Source organism: Pygocentrus nattereri, chromosome 13 (assembly GCF_015220715.1).
Source record: "Pygocentrus nattereri isolate fPygNat1 chromosome 13, fPygNat1.pri, whole genome shotgun sequence".
NCBI classification, from domain to species: Eukaryota; Metazoa; Chordata; class Actinopteri; order Characiformes; family Serrasalmidae; genus Pygocentrus; species Pygocentrus nattereri.
The window spans coordinates 22,299,783-22,325,974 of NC_051223.1; the positions used below are offsets into that span (position 1 = coordinate 22,299,783).

The 26,192-nt window shown below is 39.0% G+C and overlaps 1 protein-coding gene across 1 annotated transcript; it reads right to left on the reverse strand.

Annotated features, from left to right (window-relative positions):
• Window positions 1-148: 148 nt before the first annotated feature.
• Window positions 149-23,270, reverse strand: slc35f3a (solute carrier family 35 member F3a). The gene is made up of 8 exons (XM_037544318.1): window positions 23,174-23,270; window positions 14,672-14,886; window positions 6,651-6,996; window positions 4,803-5,022; window positions 3,434-3,559; window positions 3,127-3,319; window positions 1,763-1,852; window positions 149-1,229 (listed from the first exon to the last, which is right to left on the reverse strand). Exons 1-8 carry the CDS (start codon window positions 23,230-23,232, stop codon window positions 982-984), a joined length of 1,497 nt encoding a protein of 498 aa, XP_037400215.1. The 5' UTR covers window positions 23,233-23,270; the 3' UTR covers window positions 149-981.
• Window positions 23,271-26,192: the final 2,922 nt, after the last annotated feature.

A 26,192-nucleotide genomic window follows, 5' to 3' on the forward strand; every position in this document is an offset into this window, starting at 1 on the left:
TTTACATGCCTTGCACTGATTATAAAATAATAACCAAGCACTGCTTGGTTATTATTAGTTACCAAGGATTCTTTACAAAATGTAACTTTGTCTACATACAGATTGCTCAGTGTATTACATACCAATCTTGCTTATGAGTGTCTGTTATACTAAGGAAATTGCCTTGTATGTGTACTATATATGCATTATATAGATTTTCTCTAAACAAGTGTTCTTAAGTTCTTTATTTTAGGTATTCAGCATGTTAAAGTAAAAAAAACAAGTCATTCCTTACAAAGGTTTACAGTAAGCCACAATTCCACAGGAATATAGTATAAATGTATTGCCACTGTTACTGAAATATATAATCTGTAATTGTGATTTGATGAGCCCATGATTTTACAGGATTACATAAAAGCCCATAAAAATGACACCATAGAGATTAAATAACATATTACAAGAGCAGGACTGCAAAGGCTGTGGCAACATAATGAAATTGAAGAATAATATTGAGCAAATCCTTATATGCATTCAGTATACAAAGGAGCATATATTCACCTGCGTAAGGCATCATGATGCAATATTGAATAGAATTGCAGCAGGTGCAGAAATAACTCACCTGTGACTCTCACTTTCAAATATGAAAGATGCTACATTATACAGTCTGGTGCTTCATGTCTGAAAAGAATCTTACACAAAACTAAACAGCTCACACAAACCTGAATTCATTCAGCACTCATCTTATTCTTTATATTTCCACTGGAAGACTTAAAACCTTTATTCTATCAGTAGTATTGCATAGTTCTCTCCTTCCAGATTGCAACAGTGTCTTAAACTCAGCAAGAGGACAATACAGAGTTAGCCACAATGAAAGTGTACGCCTTATTTTCATTTGGATTCTGTTACTGCAATGCAATTGCTTAGCAACCCCCACTCCATGGAGGCAGATCAAGAATGGGCTGGAAAGCAGTGTTTATGTGGTGATATCAAAGAAACTGCAGATTAGTCTAAAAGAGCTGGTTTGGAGTTGCAGTTTCTAGCCTGGCTGTGTCGGATGTGCATTGTTTCGGGACATGTGTCTCTTGTGCCCTCTTGTGGCTTTTCCCTGTTGCTCAGCATTGTGTGCAGCTGCAGCAGACATTGATCCCAGTCCTCTGGCAGCAGCAGCAGCAGGAAGCCCAGACAGATGATGGACACTGCGATGACACGGACACTATTGAACTGGATCTCACACATGTAGCGGTCTATTACTGAAAAGAAGGGGAAGGGATGCAGTTTCTATTAGGCAAAATATACAAACTAGACTTCAGCAGACAAGAAATGCCTTCTAAATGTGGTCAGAAACTGATCATTGATGAAGGGCTAGAGAATGGCTAACACAAACTACACAAAATCTTACTCATTTCAAAGGGGGAATATGGATAATAGTGTTCAATATCGTAGTATAGTAATGAAAGATAGCTACTTAACTTTTTTCCATGCCTGCTAATAGAGTGGCCAATAAATGTACACAGAATTTAATAAGAATACAAAGCAACATGAGTGCGAAGCACTGCTCTTATGAAAGCTATATGACTGCTAATGGGGCGCTGTTCATCTAAAACACCAGTAACACCAAAAGGCCTGATATACACTTACAAGCACCACAGGTACTCACATGCAAACAGAATGCTTGTGTTGCTGCTGTACTCATCCAAATAATTCACTGGCCAAAGAGTTTTAGTTGATTGACTGGAAACTCAGTGTAAGATGTCCATGCAACCCAGGTGTGAAGGCAACTTACCTGCATTCACGGGTACACTCAGGACAACACCCAAAGAAATCAATGTAGGAAGTGTTATCAACACGCCAAAGTTTAACAGGAAGTTGAACACTAAAAAAATAAAAGAAATTGGGTTCAATAGGATGAAATTCAAATATTTGCATAAAGACTAAAACCAACAATAATACAAACCCAATTCTAAAAAAATGGGACAGAAGGTAAAATGCAAATAAGAACAGAAAGCTGTGATTTTTTATGACATTTCTCAGGTATTTGAAAGCAGCACAAAGAAGAGATCTTTTTACCTTATTAACTTTATTAATTTATTAAATTTTGTAACTCCAACTTTGATGCCTGCACCACATCCCCAGAAAGTTTGGACAGGGGCAAATAAGACTTGGAAGCTTGTGGAATGACATTCTCCACTTTGCACAAAATTGCGCAAGCGAACAGCGAACACAATATTTTAAGAACAATATTTTTCAATGCAAGATCTCAAGAAATTTAGGGATTTCACCATCTACAGTCAATGACACTATTAAATGATTCAGAGAGTTCGGAGAAATGTATGTGCTCAAATGACAAGTCCAATATTGAATGACTATGACCTTTGATTCCTCAGGTGGCTCCGCATTAAAAACCTACAGGCATCTGTAATGAATTTGACCACATGGACTCCGGAAAACTTTGGAAAGCCTTTGTCAGTAAATCCAGTTTGTTGCTGGATCTATAAAAACAAGTTAAGACTGTGCTGCACAGACTGGAAGTCATATATAAACATCCAGAATTGCTGACTACTTCTCTGGGATCAAGCGCATCTGTGATGGACAAGTTGAAATGTGTCCAGTGGTCTGATATATCCACCTTTCAAATAGTTTTTTCGAAATCATGGACATTGTGTTCTCCAAGCCAAAGAGGTAAATTATGAGCTAAGTGGTGTGATATGGGGGTGCATTACTGCCAAGGGAATAGTGATAGTAACAAAGTGGTAAACATGCCCCTGCCCCAACTTTTTTGGAACATGTTGCAGGCATCAGAATTAGAGCAAGCATATATCTATATAAAAACAAACAATAAAGTAAATTAGTTGAAACATTAAACATCTTGTCTTTATACTGTTTTCAACTGAATACAGGCCATAAAAGAATTTGCAATTAATTTGCAACACATTTTCTTCTTTCTTTTCTATTTCTTTTTCTCAGTAACAGCTTCTGTAGTGACTGTTTTTATTTTCATTTCTCTACTGTCCTACACTTTCCTACATTTTTCGTTTCTATTTGTTCTACTGTCGCAACTTTTTTCAAACTATGTTTGTAGTTGGGTAGGAGTTATACATATGTATTTGATTTAATTCAAGTGTGTTTGAAAATTAAGGGTGTCCTTACCCAGCAGAAGCGCCGCCATTCCACACAGACTGAGCCAGGGTATGTCTCCAGGTGAGCCAACATCCTCTGCCCCCGTGAGGAGAAGTATGAGTGGAACAATGCTGACGAAGAGCATGTTGGCACCTCCAAGGACAGTCAGGTACAACGCTGCCTCACCCAGCTTGGCACTACCCAAAACCAGTTTAAACAGGATCTGCAGAGAGACAGAAGCATGCTCATAAATCACCCTGCAGTCATGCTCAGAAAGCAATGCAGCACTTGGGCCTGATAGTATAATGTTACATAAAACTTATTCATATTTGCTTACCTTGTACACAGCTGCTGTGGATGCAGATCCAACCACCAGTGAAATTCCAATTACAGAGTGGCTATGGAAACCATCCGCATAGGTTATCATTACTATGCCTGCAATGGCTAAAATGGCTGCAACAATCTGTGTGCAGAGAGAAAACAGAAGAGGTTTTCTTTAGCTTTAAGGACTGTCTGACAGGCATTCTACAGATATTAAAAGAATACCCGAAAGTTTTTCAGTCAAACCATGTCTATCTGCCACATCTAGAATATGGTCAATTACCACAGACAATAGTTTTCCTGAACGTTAGTCTGAACAGAAAACTAATTGACTAGACATAATTACAGTAGTCAGATACCAGTCAAAACAGCCATGAGGAAACATTTATGTAGCAGAAATTTGCACAAAAGACTCAAAACATTAACAACTAAAAAAATATGATTTTCTTATACTTAGTGTGTTCACATTTTGCCTTTATTACATTCATTTTTTGACATGTTTAAAATTTTTTAAAAGAAAAAATCTGCAGGGATATTTTTCCACATGTCCAAATTTTTGTGTTAGAAGCTGTTTACATTTTCTGCTTCCAAACATATTCAATAATGTTGAGGTCTGGACTCTGGGATGGCCAGTTCATTGTTCTGAGGAAACCAGCAGCTTCTTTGATTTGCAAATTTTCTTCTTTTTTGTCTACTTCCTTTTATCAGCAATGGCTTCTTGACAGCTACACATCCTTTCACACTCATAGTGTTGAGTTGTCTTCTCACAGTAGAAGGATGGACAGAAACACACATGTATTTTTTCAGATCTGAAGCAATAGTGGAGCTTGATTGCTCCTTGTTAGGAGTCCCATTTTCTCTGTATCTTTTAATAATTATTTGGAAACTCTTGCTGTTCACGTATTTTGCTTTGACTTTCCCCTCCTTTATGAAAGTGAATTATCTTGTATGTTATCTCCTCAGAAATATCCCCTAAGGAATGATCAACTTGTACTTACTATTTTTACTTGTACTTAATGTTGTTTTAACGTCGATAAATGAAGTATGGTCTCTGAATTTTGCAGATTGCTGATTAATTGAATCCAATGTACAGATGTTATATAAGAGCGTTCATAAGGGTGCTTCAAGTCCAATACCTGCCAATAAGCTTCTAATATTGGGGTGTTTTGAGGCATTTTTTGTTTTTTGTTCTTAACTAAGTACAGGTAGTATACATCATAATTATTCTTTGTGGTAATTGACCTTACATTGTAGATGGAGATTAGATGAAAAACTCTGGAATTTTCTTTTAAATCAGAGTGGAGAAAAGAACCACCAATCCACACCATTGCTTTTTTTAGTATTTGCTCAATATCAAATCCCACTGGCAACTGTGTGACTCTCACCCTGATGCCCATGAAGCGGTCACGCAACACGATCCAGGAGATAAGGAAGATGAAGGCACGAGTACAGCAGAAGAGAGCACAGGCGTCTGTGGGGGGGATTCTGCGCAGGCCCTGCAGGTATAGGTAGCTTGTGAGGATCCACAGCACTCCAAATGGAGCCACCCGTGACAGCAACGTCCTCACTGATAGCCCATCATCTCCCAGGAATTGGCAGCACTCCCTGCATTTATGCCCAGATAAAGACTGTATCACTCAGCACAAACCTACATAACTTCACACTGTGAGCACAGTGTCAGGTTTAAAGGGGAATTCAACAGATTTTTCAAAATGTCTGCATAATTAAATCATTAAGGTCATTAAAGAAAGTTATCCAGAGCGGTTTGATGTGAAATGTGTCACTCTAGAGAACTGACCAGGTCAAAATTGTTCCACAGTGGGAGTGATAGGAAACAAGACATCTGAAGCATTTAATTCCTCTAAAAGCTACCTCACAGAAAACTGCTTCATTAAACCGTTACAAATGTGCTGCCTAATGCCTGAGACACTTTTTTACAATAGTTTTTAGAGAAGAGTTCTGGCCAAAACACATTGTTTTAATCCATTCAAAGGAAAGAAGTACATGCAAGTACTGTAAGGCAAAATTGTCCATTGCAATGTTACACTTGGTTCCTATAACTACCAGTGTAAAAAAAATCCAAGCCTGTTTTGTTTCTCTGTAATATATAATTTCACATCAAATCATTCTGAATTACTTTATTTACATCTCAGTAACTGAATTACAGAGACATTTTGAACACTACATTGCTGTGTTTACATATTAGCAGTAAACAGTTGACAGCAAACCAAATATTCTGGACATATTGTTTTTAATGGAGCAGCGGAAATTTCTGCCTCCACAAGTGGCAAATGCAGTGGTCAGCGGTACTTTCCTTCAAGAGTTCCGCTAACTTTTGCCATCAACCATGGATGTGGAATACACCTGTATGCCAAACATCTCGTGTCCAGTATTATACGACAAAAATAAATAAATAAATAAAAGGTCTCAGTGTCCTTCTTTTTTCCAACTGAAATAAATTATCAGCACGGCTTGTCCTCTCAATTGATAACCATACATTTTTGGCCGTGACGCTGTCACCATGCCAATGTACTACTATGAGGAAGAGTTTTATTCAGCGCCAACATGTAGATGCCACTATAAGACTTCAACTACCCTGAGGAACTACATACTTTACATATGATAGTTTGATAGTACTTACTGTGTAATGTATGGTAGTTACTGCAGAATAAGCTTTAAGATTAATAGCTGAAAAGTAAGCTTGTAACTGTGTTACTTTGGGTTTTAAAAACTAAATAATGCCATTGTTGAGATTACTTAACAATGTGACATGGTCTGAGGCAAGTGTGTAATGATTAAAGCCTGTAGTGTGCACAGTGCTAATGGGTAAATAAACTTCCATTACTTGTTCGCTGCATTAGCCATCTAGTTTCAGTACAAAACTAAAGAAAGAAACTTTAGCCACTGAGAATATCTTGGCTGATTGACCACATTTGAGGAAAGCAGAAAATTGGCAAAATTTGAATTTTTGCTGAACTTCCACTTCAATAATGATGAAATAAAAAAAACTGTCTGCTTTAAGACTAACTTCAAACCTATGAAACCTTTCTGATTTCTGCTGAGCTGTCAGAAAGAACCAAAGGCAGGCAGGCCCATGGGAGCCAGTTAAGGAAATCAGGAAAAGGTCAGAGTTTCTGCCTTTACAGTTCAGGTAATCAGAGCTGCAGAATCTACTTACTCAGCCTTTACAAAGGTCAGGCTGAGTAAGTTGATTCTCCAGGAAGGTCTCTCACCTGAAGCGCTGCCGAGGGGTCTGTCGGTCCTTACTGCAGCATAGGTGGCCCAGGTAGTAGAGGGGGAAAATTATGCAGTTCCAGGAAGTGGCAAACCAGGTGAGTGTGAAGGGAATGTTGAGCTGTCTAACTGTGAGCTTGGCCAGCTGAGTGGAGCCCGACCAGGATGAGCAGATGCAGAGAACAGTGATGACTCCCCAAAGCGCTCGCCGCAGGTGTACTGCCATCACACGCAAACAGCAGCTCATTTTTTGCCTTCTGCTCATGCCCTCTGACTTCACCACACCCACTCCAGCATGGCCATCAGCCTTCACTTCCACCTTCTCTCTGCTCGACTGCTCCATTGCTGCAAACATGGACAGAACATACACTGAAAGGAAAATTTAGTTATAGCAAAATTGCCATACACTGATGTACTAGTTTATTAGGTATGTTTTCTGAATTTAGTTTTCCTGAATGAAAAACTTCATACTTATTGGTCATCTTGATGGAAAATTAAGTAAATGAAGGCTGGTCCTACCATATCTCTGCTATCGGAAGAAAATTTTGTATCTCCATTTTTGTCGTTTTTGACATAATTTGAAAATGCCTTTTGGCCTTTGTGTGAAGAATGGACCAAAAGAAATGGTCCAAAAATACTAGAAAACAAGTCTGGTTTCACTGACTGACATTAAAAGTAAAGTAGGTTTTTTATGTTTTCTGTTACCATTTTGGAGATACAAGGTTTTCTTCTGACAACAGCGATATGCACATTGTAGATGTACAATGAGTGACTGTAGCCCATCTGTTGCTGCACATTCATCAGCAGGACTCTATTTTGTCCATCAATGGAAAGGGACCACCATAGGACTACTGCAGACTAAATATTATTTGGGTGGTAGACCATTTTTAAATATTTTATCCTAAATGTAATATTTGAATCTGTTAACTGTGAAAATGTTCTCTCTTAGACCTACTTCCTGTGTCTTCTCATCAGCACGTGTATAAAGCATTCATATTAATACACATTCATATTAATACAGGCAAGCACTACCTTCGCCTACGTGTGTAAATTGATCAAATTGTAAGTCGCTCTGGATAAGAGCGTCTGCCAAATGCCATCAATGTAAATGAAAAAACTACAGGGGTAAACCTCACAAATGAAGTTGTGAAGATAGCATTCATCAATACCTCTGCCACAATTTGAACCCTGGTTACGTTAGTAGGAATGTATACAATACATGTAGGGTTTTTATACATGCTGGTGTCACTGCTGGGTTGAGAACAGTCTTCTGGCCAAAAGTATCCATTTATGTGGTTAGTTTCTGTGGTCAAAGGACCAGAAGATGTAACACAGTGTACATTGTCATGTCTGTCCTTCCTGAGCTAAAAGTGAGGAGGTACCCTTGGGCAATTCACCTTGGAGAGCTTATAGCTAACAGCTTATACTTCAAGTGAGACAGTATAATAACCCTACCTGCACCATCTGCTACAGGATTTAATATTAATGCATTGAAGCACATTTAAATGCAGTGCTGGCAATTGAGTTGAGAATATCTCTGTGTGCTCAATGAAAACATTCAACAACCATAAATGTCATTATTAAACCTGATTAATCAAGTTACTTAAAAGGCTTTTCAATAAAACCATCTTCATTTGTCATTTGTGCAAATAAACTGAATGAACTCAAAAAAGCAAAGACTATGACTTACTATAAACCATCAGCAATCAGATTTTACAGACTGCTGTGTCTGTTATGGTTGTTTGTTCGCCTCTAAATTTCTAACTCACACTTTTCTGGTAGGGCTGTAGCAGGAGGTTAAGCAGGCATTCTAGTCTGTGCCAGGGCTGGATTGAGCTGTCAGTATAGCAGTGCTGAAGGGCTTTGAGGCAGACAGACTGTCCCCAAGCAGCAGAGCAAGACGCTCATTATTCCATCATGGTGACGCCAGGGACCAATCACTAAGATGCCTTATGTGACCTGAGCCCCAGAGCTGGCCACTACACAGCAGAAGCACTAATGAATGGGCACATAGGTAAACCACACTTTGATTACACTATTACTATTATGCAATGTACAGTGAAACTGAGTAATGTGAATGAAGATCTGATACAACAACTCATAGTTCTGTTCCAAAACTCTGAATGACACAACTTGCAAGCAACACTTTATTTTTGAGTTTTATAGTTGAGTAGGAAATAAACTATGTGCAATTGACCTATCCGTGCTTTGTCTGCAATGGCTAGGTGAGACAAGAATTACAGATTGTTGGTAAACATCTCATCTAATGAGACATTGTACATCATTTATAATAAAACATATTTACTTTGCATGCTAGTGAAAGATCATACTGTTAGAAGAGATTGGGCATTATTTGTTTTGTAATCAAGCTAATGCATGTATGGTGGCAAATTCACTGTTGTTGTTTCCAACCTGTATATTTTCATTAGCTACTGTAAAATAGTCCAGCTAGGCAGTGCAACACTTTAAAATCATGCAGCAAATCTAAATAAAGAGTGGTGCAATGTCTCATTAGGTTGAATGAGACTTTTACCAGTGTTCTGTAAAGCTTTTCCAACTTGGCAAAGGAAGCTATGGAAAAACCTGTTTGTTTAAGCATAGATAGATAAATTATTTTCTATTAAATTCATAAAAAGTTTAAACTCCTCTGTCAACTAGTCATCAACAAAGGCAGATGAAAGTCAAAAATCAGAGGTACCAATTAGGCACACTTGGAAACACAGTATAGAATTGTTTAAAAGTCACCTGCTAAGAACAGAAGACAGTAAAAAGACAATACTGATACTAAGTGCTTTCTTTAATCAGAAAAGTGAATATACAGTTATTACCATTAAAATAGCAGTGTTATTATGCAAATAAACATGTAGGAACTACTTTTCCTTCCAGCCTCTCCCTCTGTTGCTCACAATTACAGGCACAGGCAGCCACATCAGACTGTGGGAGAGTTAATTCCCTAAACGTTCAGACTATGTGGCAATTTATTCAACATTAATACAAAGGCTTTCAAAAATGTTTACCATATTTTTACTGGTTTTCACTGTAGAAAACATAAGGAATTCCCCTTTTAAAGTGTACATGGAGTAAGTGTATGAGTGAGTGAGTGAGTGAATAAGTGAGCAAGCATGTGAGTGAATCAGTAAATGAGTGGATTAATGAATAAGTGGGCTAGTGGATGAGTCAATTGGTGAATGAATGGGTGTGTTAGTGAGCGATTGAATGAGGGAGTGAGTTGGTGAGTGAGTGAGTGAGTGAGTGAGCATGTGAGAGAGAAAATGAGTGGATTAATGAATAAGTGGGTTAGAGAGTAAATAAATGAGCGAATGAGTGAGTCAATGAACGAGAGAGAGGCAGCTTCTCATTTAAAAATACAAGCTGACTAGTTTGTGAGGAAATTTCAGTGGATATGTAGAGGGGCTGGGTATGTTCAGCCAGTGGACTGTTATTGCAGAATTTTAATACTTCCTTCTCTCATGCAAACATTTTCTTTTTCATAATGAAGACCAAGATTGTCTTTAATTACTAAAGTGCCTCTCATTTTCAGGCTCACATTAATTCCTCTCTTTCCCTGCTCTTTTTTTCTGGCCTCGGGGAGAACTATAGAGAGTTATGCATTAATGTGATATAATTTTAAGAACTGTCAAACCACGATATTGCCTTGGATGAATTAAAGGAACAAGCGAGAGCTTTTGACATGGTTCACAAGATATTTCCATTTCTCCACAGTGCGTTGAGTTACTGTTTGCCAGCACAACCCTGATGCTGCTAATCTTGCAGTTTTAGGCAGTGGGAGCTTGAAAATGGAAAATAGTGTGTTGTGCTGCTGCACAAAGAGGCACAAGGGCACCAGTTGTTCTATGCAGTGGCTTGGGGATATCTTTGACAGGGGACCAATTTAGCTACTGTTTTATTTTCTGTCTGAGAGACATAGTTTCCTCTATGACACTGTCTGACCACGAAGTCTCATCTGTCTGACCACAAAGTCTCATCTCATCATCGATCACGATTTAATCTGGACACGAGCTGACACACTCCATATGTCACCCCACAATTGTACAAGCACAGAGTCACTCTTGAGTTCAAAAACCTTCTATTGGATCACTTCAGCGCCAACACATTGGATGAACTTATAGTACAGGGTACAGCGCAGGCTGAAAATGAATGCTGAATAGTAGTATACAAAAGCAGCTGTCCTTCACATTGTGTGAGAGTTTCATAATAATTGGACCAATACAATTTCTCCAAAATCACATGGAATAAAACCTTTTTACATTAACTTACATTAAAATGACTAAGATGGTGTTTGCCCTCTCTTCTGCCTTCATGTGTAAAGTCACTGTTTTTGAGAACTGTGTTTCTTTGGATAGAGGCAATATACAGAGATAAAGTGGGCACTTAAAAAAAGACAATTACAAAATAAATTTAAAAACTAGAAAAACATATTGAAAATTATGTAAATGATTATATATTGAAAATGCAAAAGCTTATGTTAAGGAAAACAACAAGCAGACGAACAAATAAACAAACAAATAAAACTGCCAGTGCCTTAAGCAAAATTTACTTAGGATTTCTTGAAATAAGCCATAATATCTAGTTCTTCACATCAGCCTATTTTTAACTAATAATAAAATATGTAACTATATAATTTTTTTCATTCTAGTATTCTAGGTTCTGCACAATAACAACAGAGACTGCAAGTATGTTTATTTCTTTCATTCAAGCCTCTTGTTAAGATTATATTGCTAGTAGTCTGAGACTCTAAATGGTCATATTTTAATTCTCTCTTTCAAAGTCTCTCAAACAACAAATGCCATCTCAATACCCTGATATGTGAAGTAAGACAGAGAGGTGGCTGTTTCTCGAAACAAGTGAAAAACCCATTGACCTAATAATCATAATAAGCTTATGAATGGCTTGCTTTCTGCTATAAATGATTTAAAATAAGGCAAATGTTCTTAGTTGCACTATTAAAGGTAATTGCTTTTAACATAAACAAAATAATCTTATATTCACAGTACTTTGTAAGACACCTTATTACAAAAAATATGATATGAGACAATTTCACTTGCTACATACTTGGTTCTTTAAAGGGTTCTTTAGGAAAGACAGTGAGAAACATAAACACTCAAATAATTTATATATTTATATACTTAATATATACTTATATACTTATTTATATACCTAAACGCTCTGTGCATTGTGGAATGGTCCTTTAGAGAACCTTTAGAGAATGTGTTATATATGTATATATATATACCAATGTTTGTTTGGTATTAGGGGGCTCAATGTGTGCCAAGAAAACATTTCCTACAGCATTGCAACAGCACTACCAGCATAAACTGTTAACACAGGTTTGGTTAATAGATTCTGGCTGTTAGGCCAAATTCTGACCCTTCTATCTGCATGTCACAGCAGAAGGTGGGTGAGTATGTATCTGCTTGGCTGACAGAAGTGGAACCCAATGTGGTCTTCTGCTGTTGTAGCCCATCCGCCTCATGGATTGATGTGTTATGGGTTCAGAGATGAGTTTCTGACCACTACTGTTGCAAAGAGTGATTATTCAAGTTGTATCTTTCCTGTCACCTGGGAAACATCTAGCCATTCTCCAATAAATTCTCTCATTAACCAAATGTTTCTGCCCACAAAATTGCCTCTCACTGGATGTTTTCTGTGTAAACTCTGCTGCAACATGAATAATTTCATAGCTGAGTAAGTGTGTAGGTGTTCCTAAAGTAGCCAGTGAGTGTATTTTCTTCATGTGAAAATGATGTACACATTTGAATTAGGGACATTCAATGCATCTCCTTTTTTAGTACTTATACAGCTCCCTACAATGAGTTCACAGAAAGCAAAGCAGAGAATGTGCAGTTAACTTTGCAGCAAGCTGTACCACCCCTGACTCCACAGTGATACAGCAGAGATTAAAGTTTCCGTTCTCTTCTCAACACTGCGCTACACAGGCACAGTGGGGATGGTGGAGTTGTACGTGAGTGTGCATACAAATCAACCTTCATCCACGCTATACCACATCCTGCAAGAGAACCAGATTGAGCTTCACTAGGAGTCTGACCTGAGCTCTGATGACTCAGCAGAAGCTGCCTTTGCTACTTTCTCATTTACAGTAGAATCACGCCAGAGGTATAGTAATAACATATTCAGCTGGAGAAAACAGCACTGAGACCACCAACAGAGAACAAAGGCCTATTAATGGTTTGAAATGAGATGCAACAGGTAACACATACAATGTGCACATACAATCATAATGAAAACATTACACTTCATTATGTCTATATATAACCTTCATCATCAACACCTTCTGCTTTAGTTATGCAACTGATTGTGTGTTTCTGCCTCTATATATGCTTCATTAGCAATCGCAAATCTAGACCCAAAGCAGAGAGATTCGCCAGAGCAGAGTGGCTTAAACTTATGCAGAGGTATATTTGTAGTGGCAGCCTAAGATCAATGTGTTTACAGTGACCATAAAGTGCTCACTTCACCTGAAACATCCATCATCCACCCCAATCTCAGTATACCCACCTACTTCACAATGACCAAGCAAAAGTTCCAAGAAGTTCCAGCTTTCTGCATTTTCAACTATGGGACATCAAGAGAATAAACATTCAAATTCAAAAGGAATTGGTGGAAAAGCAATTATGGTGAATGCAATTAAAAGTTGGAAATACTGCAGCCTGAAAAGTCTGGACAATTGGATTATGGATGTACTTGAAAGGCGTGAAAAAAAGGAAAGACAGCAAAAGCTTACAGGTTACAGCCATAAAATTCTTGGCTTGAATGTACAGTTCTAGAAATATGACTTAATTAGTATAGACCCTGTACAGTATGTGGAAGTTCTTTATAGTGCTTTAGATTGACACTCCATTTACCAATTTTGTTCTTTAAAGATAGCATTCACTTAAAAGTTCTTTAGACAACCAAAATAGACTGTCCTGCTCCAAAGAACACCAGTTCTATTTGGTCTTTTTTCTTAAGGGGTGTACGTTACATTCAAGGTTAAATAATGAAGTGTGTTATGTTAGAGGGCCCATATCATGGAAACCTGAATTTTTCACTTCCTTTCTTAAATAAAAGAGTTTGAAAACAGTAACAAAAAGAGTGTGGATAATTCTAAGGCATAAAGAGAGGGCAAAAAATAGAATTATGACTGTTTTGGTACATAAGCCATACATAACTTTAACTTCAAGTGGTTCTCAATGATAAAGTATGATGAGTTAAGGCATGTTTAAGTATGATGAGTTGAGTTGAGTTATGTTATGTTATGTTATGTTATGTTATGTTATGTTATGTTATGTTATGTTATGTTATGTTATGTTAAAATGAGTTATGGTAAGGTATGTTGAATTATGGTATGTTTAAATATAATGAGTTTTAAATATAATGAGTTATTTTAAGGTATACTGAATCATGATATATTAAAGTATAATGAGTTATGTTATGGTATAATGAGTTATGGTATGTTCACATAATGAGTTATGTTAAAGTATATATTCAAGATTCAAGATTCAAGAGTTTTATTGTCATGTGCACAGCAGAACAGGCAGTTGCACTGTACAATGAAATTCTTACTTTGCTGTTCCTCCATTCACCATATATATACTTAAGAGAATTAAAAAAAGAAAATATAAGAATAACTCTAAAAAACCGTAGTAAAAGGTAAAAGCAAAAAGTGTACAGTATGTGCAAAGTTGAAATAAAATTAAAGTTACACATGTGTATGTACAAATATGTGGAGCAGCTGTTCATAAAGTGGATCAAGTGACAGATGAAAACAGATGTAAACAGGAAACAATATTACTCTGTGCAGTAATAGGTGTAAACAGTACTGTTCTAACAACAGCATTGTTCTAACATGATATAATAACATATTATATGAGTTATGGTATGTTAACATGTCGTGAGTTATGTTAATATTTAAAGAGCTATGGTATGTATAGTAAGTATAATTTAAAATGAGTTTGTGTTGTGTGCTGTGTAATCTTCAGGTGTTCTGGTGCTGCCTCACCTCTGTTAGCTGTGCTCCACGGCTGGTATCCGTAGTAGCCTGTGATCCTGAGGATGCGCTCCTCGATGGACGCATTATTGATGTCTTCCACAGACCGGGAACACTTGACTTCCTCCTTTATTTCTTCATCAATGACAAGGGACTTGAGTTGTCGGAGTTGGGGGCTGATATCTGACAGGCGACGTGGACTCATGTGGGGAGATTTCTGCATTCCTCTAAAAAGAAAGAAGAGAAGGGGAGTGGGGAAGGTACAGAAAAACACACAAGAGCTCTGCACTGAGCTGGAAAAGTCCCCCTCCCTCCCTTTCTCCTGCACAATTTCAGCACACGACTCCCTCTTTCTGCTCTCACACATTTGGTTACAGAAACCCACTCATCCTTCAAAGCTGAATATGAGGCAAGAAATCAACGGGCCAGACAACTGACTCTAAGACTGATAAGTTTCTTTTCATTTCACACACCAGTGAGCACTGTAATCGCACCCTACTGCAAGTATGTGTCACATTATATGGTGTTTATATTGCTTAACAATGTTCATTATGATCTAAAGATTTGTCTCTTTCCATCACTTACAGCAAGTAGCTTGCCTTTTTGATGTAGTTGGAGGCATATACTGTATATGACCAAGCCAATGACCTTTCTCCTTAACCAATGGACTGGATGTTTACACTGTTCAGTAAAACTTGTTCAGTCTGGCAACAATTGCTGTGATAGAATGCATTTGTGGGCAAAGCACTGAGAAGTCAATTCAGTTCAATTATACTCTACTAATTATACTTTATATCTTATACATATGTCTTACAACAAACATTGTTACAGAGCAACTTTACAGGCCTTAAGGTTTGGACCCCTGAACACCACCAAAGGCAACAGCCTCAAAACCCCAAAAACCCCTTAAGACCACAGGAAGCAGAAAGAGGAACCAAAATTCAAAAGGAAAAACCCATTCACTGGGAGACCCTGATTACAGGAGTCAAAAGGGCATTAACCATTCACCCCACTGTTGTATCCATGAATAGCATGTGAGCTAGCATGGGCAATAGAGAAGAATAATGCCTACAGCTCCTTTAAACCACAAACAGTCTCTACAGTTGCTGCCTAGCAGGCAGAGACCACCTGGGACATGTAGGTATAAATCACTGGTCACACACAGCTTAATCCCCAGAGCTGAATTAAAACCTACAGTGTTCAACTATTTGTTTTCAGTGGGACTTTTATAAAAACAGCAGGGGTCATTCAGCACTGCATGTGCTAATTCAACACTGGAGATTTTGCAGCTCACAAAAGCATTTGAGATGACATGCTGGTTCGAATACAGCATGTGAATGAATATCATTTCCTCCAAGGAGAAGATCTATTAAAAAGGATGAGCTATTTCAGATAAACATAGTGTAACAAAAGCATAATTGCGTCGATGATGTCGAGGCAGGACATTTTACATACATACTGAAACAAAGAATTTAAAAAATAAATTAAAATCAAATGGACACGTGCGTACTGTGGAAAAGGCTTTCAAGCACATTGTTTAAAGCCATTTTCAACCAGTTCAGTAAGTGTTTTTGGAGGTAAAAACACTGCATGTTTTGAGAATCAAGAGTGGAGGTTCATTTTCTCCTCTCTCTGAAAGATAGAAGTCTGAAGTACTGTTTATCTGATGCAGGGTTGGGGGAGTAGCGAAGTAGCGAGCTACGTTCTGTAGTTAGCCATACATTTTAGTAGCTGTAGCCGCTACAGTTTTATGAAATGTAGCTAGTAGCTGTAACGCCTACACATTTTTGGGTAGCTACAGCGAAATTTTTCTCTACAATTGCGCTACAGGGGTCGTTCACTGGGCTGGTGGTGACTGTGCACCCCTGTCTGACCCGCAGACAGCTCGAGCAAACGGGCGTGCGCTCGCCCCACGCGCTTATCACCCCTTACTACTAGGCGTAACTCAGGGGTCACAACCGAAATGTTAAGAAGAGCCTTTTGTCGTTTCAGCAATAATGAAACCGCTTTGGGAGCCACAAAATTTTATATCAGTTTCCCCATCTTGGCTGCAAGTATGTCTCAGTGTGTGCTGATGTTCTAATATAGGCTAGAAACTCACTCTGCTCTAACCTTTTCTCGCATCTCAGGAAACCTTTCCGTGACTTTCTTGTAAAATGCCTCTCAATGTTTGACTTTTTATGAGGTTGAAGTAGTTTCTGATTCTCTAGCTTCTCGTTCGAATTGTCCGCCTTAAATGGTGCCTGAGGCGCCACAATGCACTGCTACACCATTTAAGGTGGAACGGGACAATTCGAACGAGAAGCCGGAGAAAGAGAAGCTGACTTCAGTTTTGCGAGTTGCTGCAGATAAAGCGTATCAGGAAACCAGTGATTTCTAAATTTAAATTCATGTAAAGTCCAGTTTTCTGCATTGTTGTGTGATCAACAGTCTGTGCGTCAGTCTTCAGGGTTAAAGGTTGGTGAATTAGCAGTTATACGTTAACTCCAAAAATCTAATTCTGCTGTGGAGCTGCAGCAGCTCTGCAGTAGTGCAGAGATTATTCAGGCCTGATTCTCACCCCAAACAGAGCCACAGTCACTGATGAGAATTTTGAGGCTAAAATAGATAATAAAGACTCTGAATGTGCATGTCTGTACATACACCAATCAGACAAAACATTATGGGCACCTCTTTGTTTCTACACTCATTTTTAAACACTGTATCCACTCACTGTCCACTCTATTAGATGCACCTGCATTGTCAGTTTAACCTGTAGATGTAAAGAGAGAGATTACATCTCTTGCTGTACAGTATGAGCTTATCAGCAGTGACACTGAGGTGCTTAAAAACTCCAGCAGTGCTGCTGTGTCTGATCCACTCCACCACCATGTCAATGTTACTGCAGTGCTCAGAATGATTCACCACCCAAATAATACCTGCTCTGAGGGTCCATGGGGGTCCTGACAACTGAAGAACAGGGTAAAAGGGGCTAACAAAGTGTGCAGAGTCTGTAATTGTAGTGCACCTCTATAGTAAGTGAAGTTGATAAAAGGGACACTGAGCGTAGAAACAAGGAGGTCATAATGTTATGCCTGATCAGTGTATCTTGTAGTGATGGGCCGATCCAGTGTTTTTAAGTTCCGATCCGATCCGATATATAACTGCCAATACCGATACCGATACAAATACCGATATAAGGGCTCTTTAGTTTATTATCATTGGTACTATGTTTAAGGTTACATAATGAGGCTGAAATAGACACAGCACTTAGAAGAGTACACACATGCATTTAATATAAATGCATTTCAAAGGCATATACAAACACAATAGTTTTCTTTCATGTCAAATATTTAAAACACAAAACTGAAATAAACACCTTATGTATCAAAAACCTTTCTAATATGCTAAATACAACAATATGACTGACTGCATGATCTAAACAGGTCAAGTATTGGCGCAACGGCAGCAGCAACAACTGTGGAAGGATTTCAAATTAAAACTTTGAAAAAAAAGAGCAAAAATAAAGGTAAATACTTTCACAGTTTAAAAGTGCTTTCAATCAATTAATGTCTGTAACAGGCAACAAAGAGGAAAAGCACCAGCTGTAATGTTTTCTTTCATGTCAAATATTTAAGGTGCAAAGCTAAAATAAACATCTTTCACCTGAAGCACTGCACTCTGCAGTGCATATGTTTCCGAGTTTACCCAGTGTACAGTTAGACTTATGAGAGACACTGGACTCACATCTGAGGTCCAAATATCTGTCGTAAAGCTCATTGCTTCAACATCTTCTAATTGTGCTGCTAACTGTTTCGATACTAGTTTGGACATCTCGGGTATTGCCGTTTCTGAAATGTACTTTCTGGATGGCAGATTATACCTTGGCTCTAAGTGCTCAATCAGGCTGCGAAATCCGACATTTTCCACCACAGAGTGGTTGGTCGTCGAGTATGATAAAGTTGAGCAACTTCTCTGTGATACCTTTAGCCTTTAGGCTCTCTAATGTGAAATCTCTGCAGGTCTTCTTCTTCTTCTTCTTTCGGCTGCTCCCTTTAGCCACAGTGGCTCATCTGCCTCCATCTTGCCCTATCCATTGCCTCCTCTACTTTCACACCAACCATCTACATGTCCACCTTCACTACATCCATAAACCTTCTCTGAGGTCTACCTCTTCTCCTTCTACCCAGCAGCTCCATCTCCAACATTCTTTGCCCAATATATCCACTATTCCTCCTCAACACATGTCCGAACCATCTCAACCTGGCCTCTCTGGCTTTATCTCCAAACTGCTCCACCTTCACTGTCCCTCTGACCTGCTCATTTCTAATCTTGTCCATCCTTGTCACTCCCAACGAAAATCTCAGCATCTTCATCTCCGCCACCTCCAGCTCAGCCTCCTGTCTTTTAGACAGAGCCACAGTCTCCAAACCATACATCATAGCAGGACGCACTACTGTCTTGTAAGCCTTCCCTTTCACTCTTGCTGCTATCCTTCTGTCACACATCAACCCTGACATCCGTCTCCACCCACTCCATCCTGCCTGCACCCTCTTCCTCACCTCTTTTTTGCACTGTCCATTGCTCTGGATGGTTGACCCAAGATATTTGAAGTCATCCACCTTTATGACCTCTACTCCTTGCATCTTCACCTTTCCATCTGCCTCCCTCTCATTCACACACATGTATTCCGTCTTATCTCTACTGACCTTCATTCCTCTCCTCTCCAGTGCAAACCTCCACCTCTCCAGATTCTCTTCCACCTGCTCTCTACTCTCACCACAGATTACAATGTCATCTGCAAACATCATGGTCCATGGAGCCTCCTGCCTGACCTCATCTGTCAATCTGTCCATCACCATTGCAAACAAGAAGGGGCTCAAAGCTGATCACTGATGTAACCCTACCTTCACCTTGAAACCATTTGTCACTCCAACTGCACACCTCACCACTGTCTTACTATCCTCATACATGTCCTGCACCACCCTAACATACTTTTCAGCTACACCTGACTTCCTCATACAGTACCACAGTTCCTGTCTTGGCACCCATATCATATGCCTTCTCTAGATCCAAAAAGACACAATGTAGCTCCTTCTGACCTTCTCTCTACTTCTCTACCAACCCCCCCAATGCAAAAATTGCATCAGTGGTACTCTTTCTGGGCATGAAACCAAACTGCTGCTAACTGATCTGAACCTCTCGCCTTAGCCTTGCTTCAACAACGCTTTCCCATACCTTCATGGTGTGGCTCATCAACTTTATACCTCTGTAGTTACTGCAGCTCTGCACATCACCCTTGTTCTTAAAAATGGGGACCAGTACACTGCTTCTCCACTCATCAGGCATCCTCTCACTCTCCAGGAATTCTTAAACAACCTGGTTAAAAAGTCCACTGCCTTCTCTCCTAAACATCTCCATACCTCCACAGATATGTCATCTGGACCAACTGCCTTTCCATTCTTCATATTTTTTAAAGCTGCCCTCACTTCCACCTTACTAATTCTCTGCATTTCCTGATCCACTATTTCTCCCCCCGTTGTCCTCTCCTCTCTGTCGTTTTCCTCATTCATTAGTTCTTCAGAGTACTCCTTCCATCTACTCAACACTCTCTGTTCACTCACTAGTACATCCATCCATCCATCCATCCATTTTCTAAGCCGATCAGCCTAACCTCTTATGCAGGTGTTTGAGTAAATTTGTTGTGTTATAAGATGCTGGAGTAGTTCCACTCCTTGGGACATCCACCTTACAAATACTACATGTAGCCTTTTTACTGTTCGGCGTTTCCAAAGAGAAAAATCTCCACACAACGGACATTTTCAGCCAGCTGCAGACTGAAGCTGCTGGGGGTTCAAGGTAAACTGTGGAACTGGAATCCGGATCACTGGTGCATTTGGTGTTAACGTTACGGCGCGTCCCGCGACCCTGACGGAGAAGCGGCTTAGAAAATGGATGGATGGATGGTTACGGCGCGTTTATTGTCCAGCTCAAGCTGCGGACTGGAAAATGGATGGGTAAGTGGATCGGCCGCATTCGCCCGATATCCGATACGTTAAATTACGTCAATATCGGCCCCGATACCGATATTGTATGGGATCGGTCCCATCTCTAGTATCTTGCTGAAATGTTTAAATTTTAGCAGTTTTATTTCAACCGTTCACAATGCTTTGCAAATACTCTGTGGTTCATATCCAGTTATTTTTGTTGATTTGCGTTTGTAAAAACCTGGAATGATTGACTTTGCATTTAGTCTTAATTTTTGTTGGATATCACACCTTTGGTTGTGTAAGTTTGATTGTTGGCTACACTTTCTGGTGATCATTTTGTATATCTTTTCAATGGTTTCTTTCTGGCACTGGATTAAATGCAGTGTCTTGTTCACACTGTCAGTTGGGCTTGTTTGGTGTGTCAGGTGGAGATTCACAAACAAAGATTCTGACAATTGCGCTTTGAAAGTAGCTAAAAACTAGTGCACTATTTTTCAAAAAGTAGCTAAAAAGTAGCCAGCTACAAATTTTGAGAAAGTAGCTGCAAAGTAGCTAACTTCATATTTCTCAGTAACCATCCCAACCCTGATCTGATGGTAACAGTTTTAGTGGTCTACCAGGTTTTGTACGGTTGTTAGGAATCCCATATGCCTTTTAATAACTTTTTGAAGTTAGTTTTGGAAACTCTGCTTGTTTTCATTTTTTTACCTTTGACTTTTCCTTTCATTATATTCATTTATTTTATTTCATTGTATATATTCCTCAAAATATATCTTGCAAAATTAATGTATTGTACTTCATGGCTGTTTTGACTGAAATTAAAAATATGAAGGCTGGTCTTGACTTTTGCCATGTCTGGGAGGTTTTGTGAAGACAGTGATGACATGCAAGTCTGTCCTTTGACTAGTATCAAGTCTTGGTACATTGTGTAAATGACAAGAGGAGCTTAAGGAGTTAAAGCTATAGCAGTGTTTTTGTGTGCCTCTAGTAATACTGTATCAGGGCTTTTTTACTGGGGAGGTAAGCTGCAGAGTGTGCAGCAGCCAAGCACAGCCCCTCTCTCTGCCTCAGTAGAGCTGCCCGGGAACAAAGTGGAATTGGCCATGGAGAGACAGGGGGGAGGGAGAGAAATCAATAAGACAGCACAGGGTCTCTTCATCTTACCGCCCCAATCTCAAACTCAATCTGTCCTGTCTGAACTCTGAGCATCCTAAAATAGATTGTTTAGGACACTTCGCAGAGTCCTGAGTTGCAGAATCAGCACCTTAGCTATCATATGTCTTCCTATAATTTGTCTTGGTCCTACTCATCCACTAATAAAACATAGACTACATGTCAAAAGTTGAGTACACCTCCTTAAACCAGTTTGTGATTGTCTAATCTTAAAATGCAAAAGCTTACTATGACTTAATGATTATGTAATATTATATAATAATATAATCTTTTATTCTTTTTGAATGAAACTCTTTGCTTATAGTAATATAATTACAAATGATTTTTCATTATGGCAAGTATTTGTGCAGATATAAACAAAGTGTTTCCATCCATCCATCCATCCATTTTCTAAGCCGCTTCTCCGTCAGGGTCGCGGGGGGGTGCTGGAGCCTATCCCAGCAGTCTTCAGGCGGAAGGCAGGATACACCCTGGACAGGTTGCCAGTCCATCGCAGGGCAGACAAACAGACACAGACAGTCACTCACACACTCACACCCAGGGGTAATTTAGCATGTCCAATCAACCGGACTGCATGTCTTTGGACTGTGGGAGGAAACCGGAGGAAACCCACGCTGACACGGGGAGAACATGCAAACTCCTAAACAAAATGTTTAAAATATCATTTTTTAAATAGAAATGTAAATCTTAATACTTAATAAAAAATACTTATTACTAAAAAAATGTAAGGGAATTATAATCTGCAGTTTCTAGTCTGAAGCCCAGTCTCACTACAAGAAACTCAAAACATGTGAGTGCTTTTCTGCATAAACTTAGAATCTATTTCAAACTTGATGCATTCAGTTAAGGAAAAGAGTGGCTTTTGGAGAATCTATCAAATTTACAATATTTACAAATTTCAGATTTATTGTATATATGATCATTTTTGTCTTTTTAAAAAGCTAAAAATCATTGTCCACTGTAAAGCACTGCCAGCTATGAAAAACATACATTTTCTTTAAATGCATTAGTCTAGAAAGGCATATATGCTTACCATATTATTTATAATTCAGAAGGTCCATATGCACTCAAATGACCAGTTTTCGATTTGCTCTCATTTAGAATCACTAGATTTCAGTTTAACATTCAGGTCGCATTTGCAAATGAACACACTTTGCTGTTGCATTGTTATCAAGGCAATTACATTAATATCAGTGCATATCCACGCCCAAGGAAAGAATCATGCGGGCTTAGTGAGTGATCTTTTAACTTCAAACCGGTCAGAAAACTTTTTGATGAATCAAAAGTCTAAGATCACAGTGGTTCCTCAATTAACTGCATGTTTTCTCAGGTGAAAATAATGGCTCAGGTATAAGAAGATTAAACTCTTTACCTGTCTGTGTGTGGCCGCAGCTGGACAGAAGATGTTGTAGTTATATCCACTCTCTGCATTGCGCCAGCACATCATGTGTGGGGATCTTGTCCCTGCAGTGTGGCAGCATTGCTGTCCACAGCCAGGTTTTGAAAGATGGCTAGTAGTGGGGGGTGTGGGATGGTGCGTGTGTATGTGTGTCTGTCTGGAATGAGGGACGGGGGGGCTGGACATAGAGGGTTGGCATCCATCGATCAGGAAGAACCTTCTCCACCTACTGCAAGCCTCAGTAAAGAGACCTGTGCTTAGTCAGGCAAAACCCCTGCCAGTGCCCGTCAATAAGCAGCTGGACACCTTCAGATGGAGAATGCCATCTAGACAATCAGCTTCACTCTGCATATGCTTAGCTCCATTAACACTGAGGACCTGGCATGTACACTATCAAGGCCTGATAGCTGTGTGCTAGACTGGCTAAAATACACTGAGGGCTGGCGAGAGGACGTTTAATAGGAAGGTCACAGGGGAGGACTGCAGCAACACCCATATGGTAGATATTACCATGTATATTAGCATTCAGCAAGGATGAAGCAAAGTAAATAGGAGCTCAAACAGGCGTGATCAGTTTCATAAACAGTCATTGGAGAAGAGGAGGGGAACTCCTTCAGTTTAGTCCTTGCATATTCCTACCTGTGAGCTACAGTACTGTGCAAAAGTCAATGATCAGCCTTCATTTGTTATATAAGGTAATCCACTTGAATAAGGAAATGAAAGGTCAAAGGAAAAAAGTGTCAGTAGGAGTTTCTGAAACTCCAAGATTTCATGAGAAATTAAGGTCCATTCTTAAAAAACTAAAAACAATACAGAGGTGTTTCTGTCCATCCTTCCACTATGAGAAGATAAAGCTATGGGTCTGAGAGGATGTGCAGCTGTAAAGAAGCTGTTACTAAGAGAAATAAATAGTTTAAATAGAAAGAATGTTTGCACTAGAACTCTGAAACTGAACACCTACATTTGGAGTAAGGTTTCATAGACTGATTGATGTAAATTTAGAGTTGGCAATTATGTATATCATGAGCAGCAGAAAATGCAACCAACTTTTAAGACTGAACTTTGGAGGTGTGGTAAATATCAATGCAGATTTCTTTGGATAACTGAAAGTAATTCTCATGAGAAGAATGGAAGCTGTAATACAAGCAATGAGTGGTCACACTAAATACTGAAAAATACACTGATATTATATGCATTTGTTGAAACTTGACTGTGTAGTTTCCTGTTAAATAAGAATTCTTTTTTTTCTGAAACTCTAAAAATAACAACTTGTACTTAATAGCAGTTTTGACCAAAATTGATGAAAACGAAAACAGGTTCTCTGACTTTTGCACAGGGCTGTTGGACTCCCATTATCACCCGTTATGGGACACTTTTTTAAAAATGCATTTCTTTGCAAGCTTTGACGTTCCTTCTGAAAATAATACAGGCAAAATTTGGAGCTGTAGTCTCCGTTCTTAACACTGTATAACCTCAGCCCACTTTCAGCACAGCTATTAGAAGAGCGCATCATATACACTTCCACCCAGCAGTGTAAACATGTCTGTTAACAGCACTCAGCAGGTACAGTGCTAGACTGTCGACATACTGCACAGCTGCACAGTGACAAAGCCTCAATGACCCTGCCAGCCACCCAAATGCCAGTATGTAGCCTAGCAGTGGACTCACTGTCAGCACTGCAGAGTGGCCACACTGGGGCAGCACAGAGCTGTTTCCGAAAGCCTGACCTGAGAGTCATGGTTGTGAGTACCGATCTTGCACAGTAACGTTTTTGAGAAAGGTCAAGATGTAAACATCTGAACACCTGAAGGCCCACCTTACCTGGGGAGCCTTGAGGACCAATGGCGGTGTCAGGAGCGAAAAAATAAAAAGGACACCCACTGCATGACATGGCACCACCAATAATCTATGATTCATTGTGTATTCATCCTTGATTAACATTATGTTATTAGGTGATTTAAAATACAGAAGGAACTATAAACCTTTAAAATGTTTATTTCACTCCTCCGATGTAGAACAGTGAAGAAACTGTTAACATTTGCTTTACAAATACACACACATGCAGACATGATAATGTCAATAAGAAAACTATGATATACGAGCATGGTAGTCAGAAGTGGTCACTCTTAAATGAACTGAAAATGCAATTTACACCTAACTTTTAAGTCCTATGGCCATTTTCTAAAAATACCCTAAAATCCCCTTCTGCTCACTTCTGCTTGATTTCCAACTTGTGTCTACAGGTTATCATACACTCAGCTATGCAAGATATTTATTTAGTTTGATTAACTCCCCTGTTACTTAGGCATCTATACTAAAAACTGTAATACAGCTATCTATACAAGCACTTGTCGGGTACGTACATTAGTATTTAGGAACACATCACTGGTAAAACACAGTCTTTTCAGTCTCAAAGATAGCTTGCTGTATTCACTCCCTCACATACTGAAGGAGGTCAGGGTTACAGCTCAGACTGTATTGAGCCTCCTCTGAATTCTAAACATTCTAGAGGGAGTGTGGCTCAAACACCTTAAATGGATGAAATAGATGTGTTTTTTAACAATGAGAATAATACTTTAAAATTTGTGTCATTGTTTGCAACAGTTCCTTTGTATTGTACTAGCATATTCTGTTAACAGTCAAAGGGTACATTGAAAATAAAAAAAAAACAGGGACAGTTTTTTTTTTTTTTTTTTTTGAGAAGTACATCCAAAATCTTTTCAAAGTATTTGGCAGCACCCTTAGGCTGTCGACACAGCACCCAATTTCGTAAATCTTCCTTAGACGGCATGTTGTAGGGGAGACTGTAGGGCACTTTATCTCATTTTCTTCACTGTGATCGTTTTCCCTCCATTGCAAGAGCACTTCATTGTGTTTTCTCACTTGGAAGGGTGTCTAAGAGGGCATTTCATACAGAAAGGTACATGTAGGGAACAGCAAGTTTGTTCCATTTTGAGGGCACATATACGGCAACACATCACATTTTATTCAC

Excerpts from the sequence above, each read along its gene's own strand:
- slc35f3a (XM_037544318.1), bottom strand. The coding sequence starts at position 23,232 with ATGCAGAGAGTGGATATAACTACAACATCTTCTGTCCAGCTGCGGCCA. Across the intron at positions 3,320-3,433 it reads CCACAGCAGCTGTGTACAAG|ATCCTGTTTAAACTGGTTTT; the intron begins GTAAGCAAATAT and ends GTCTCTCTGCAG. Across the intron at positions 1,853-3,126 it reads AATGGCGGCGCTTCTGCTGG|TGTTCAACTTCCTGTTAAAC; the intron begins GTAAGGACACCC and ends TTATTTTTTTAG.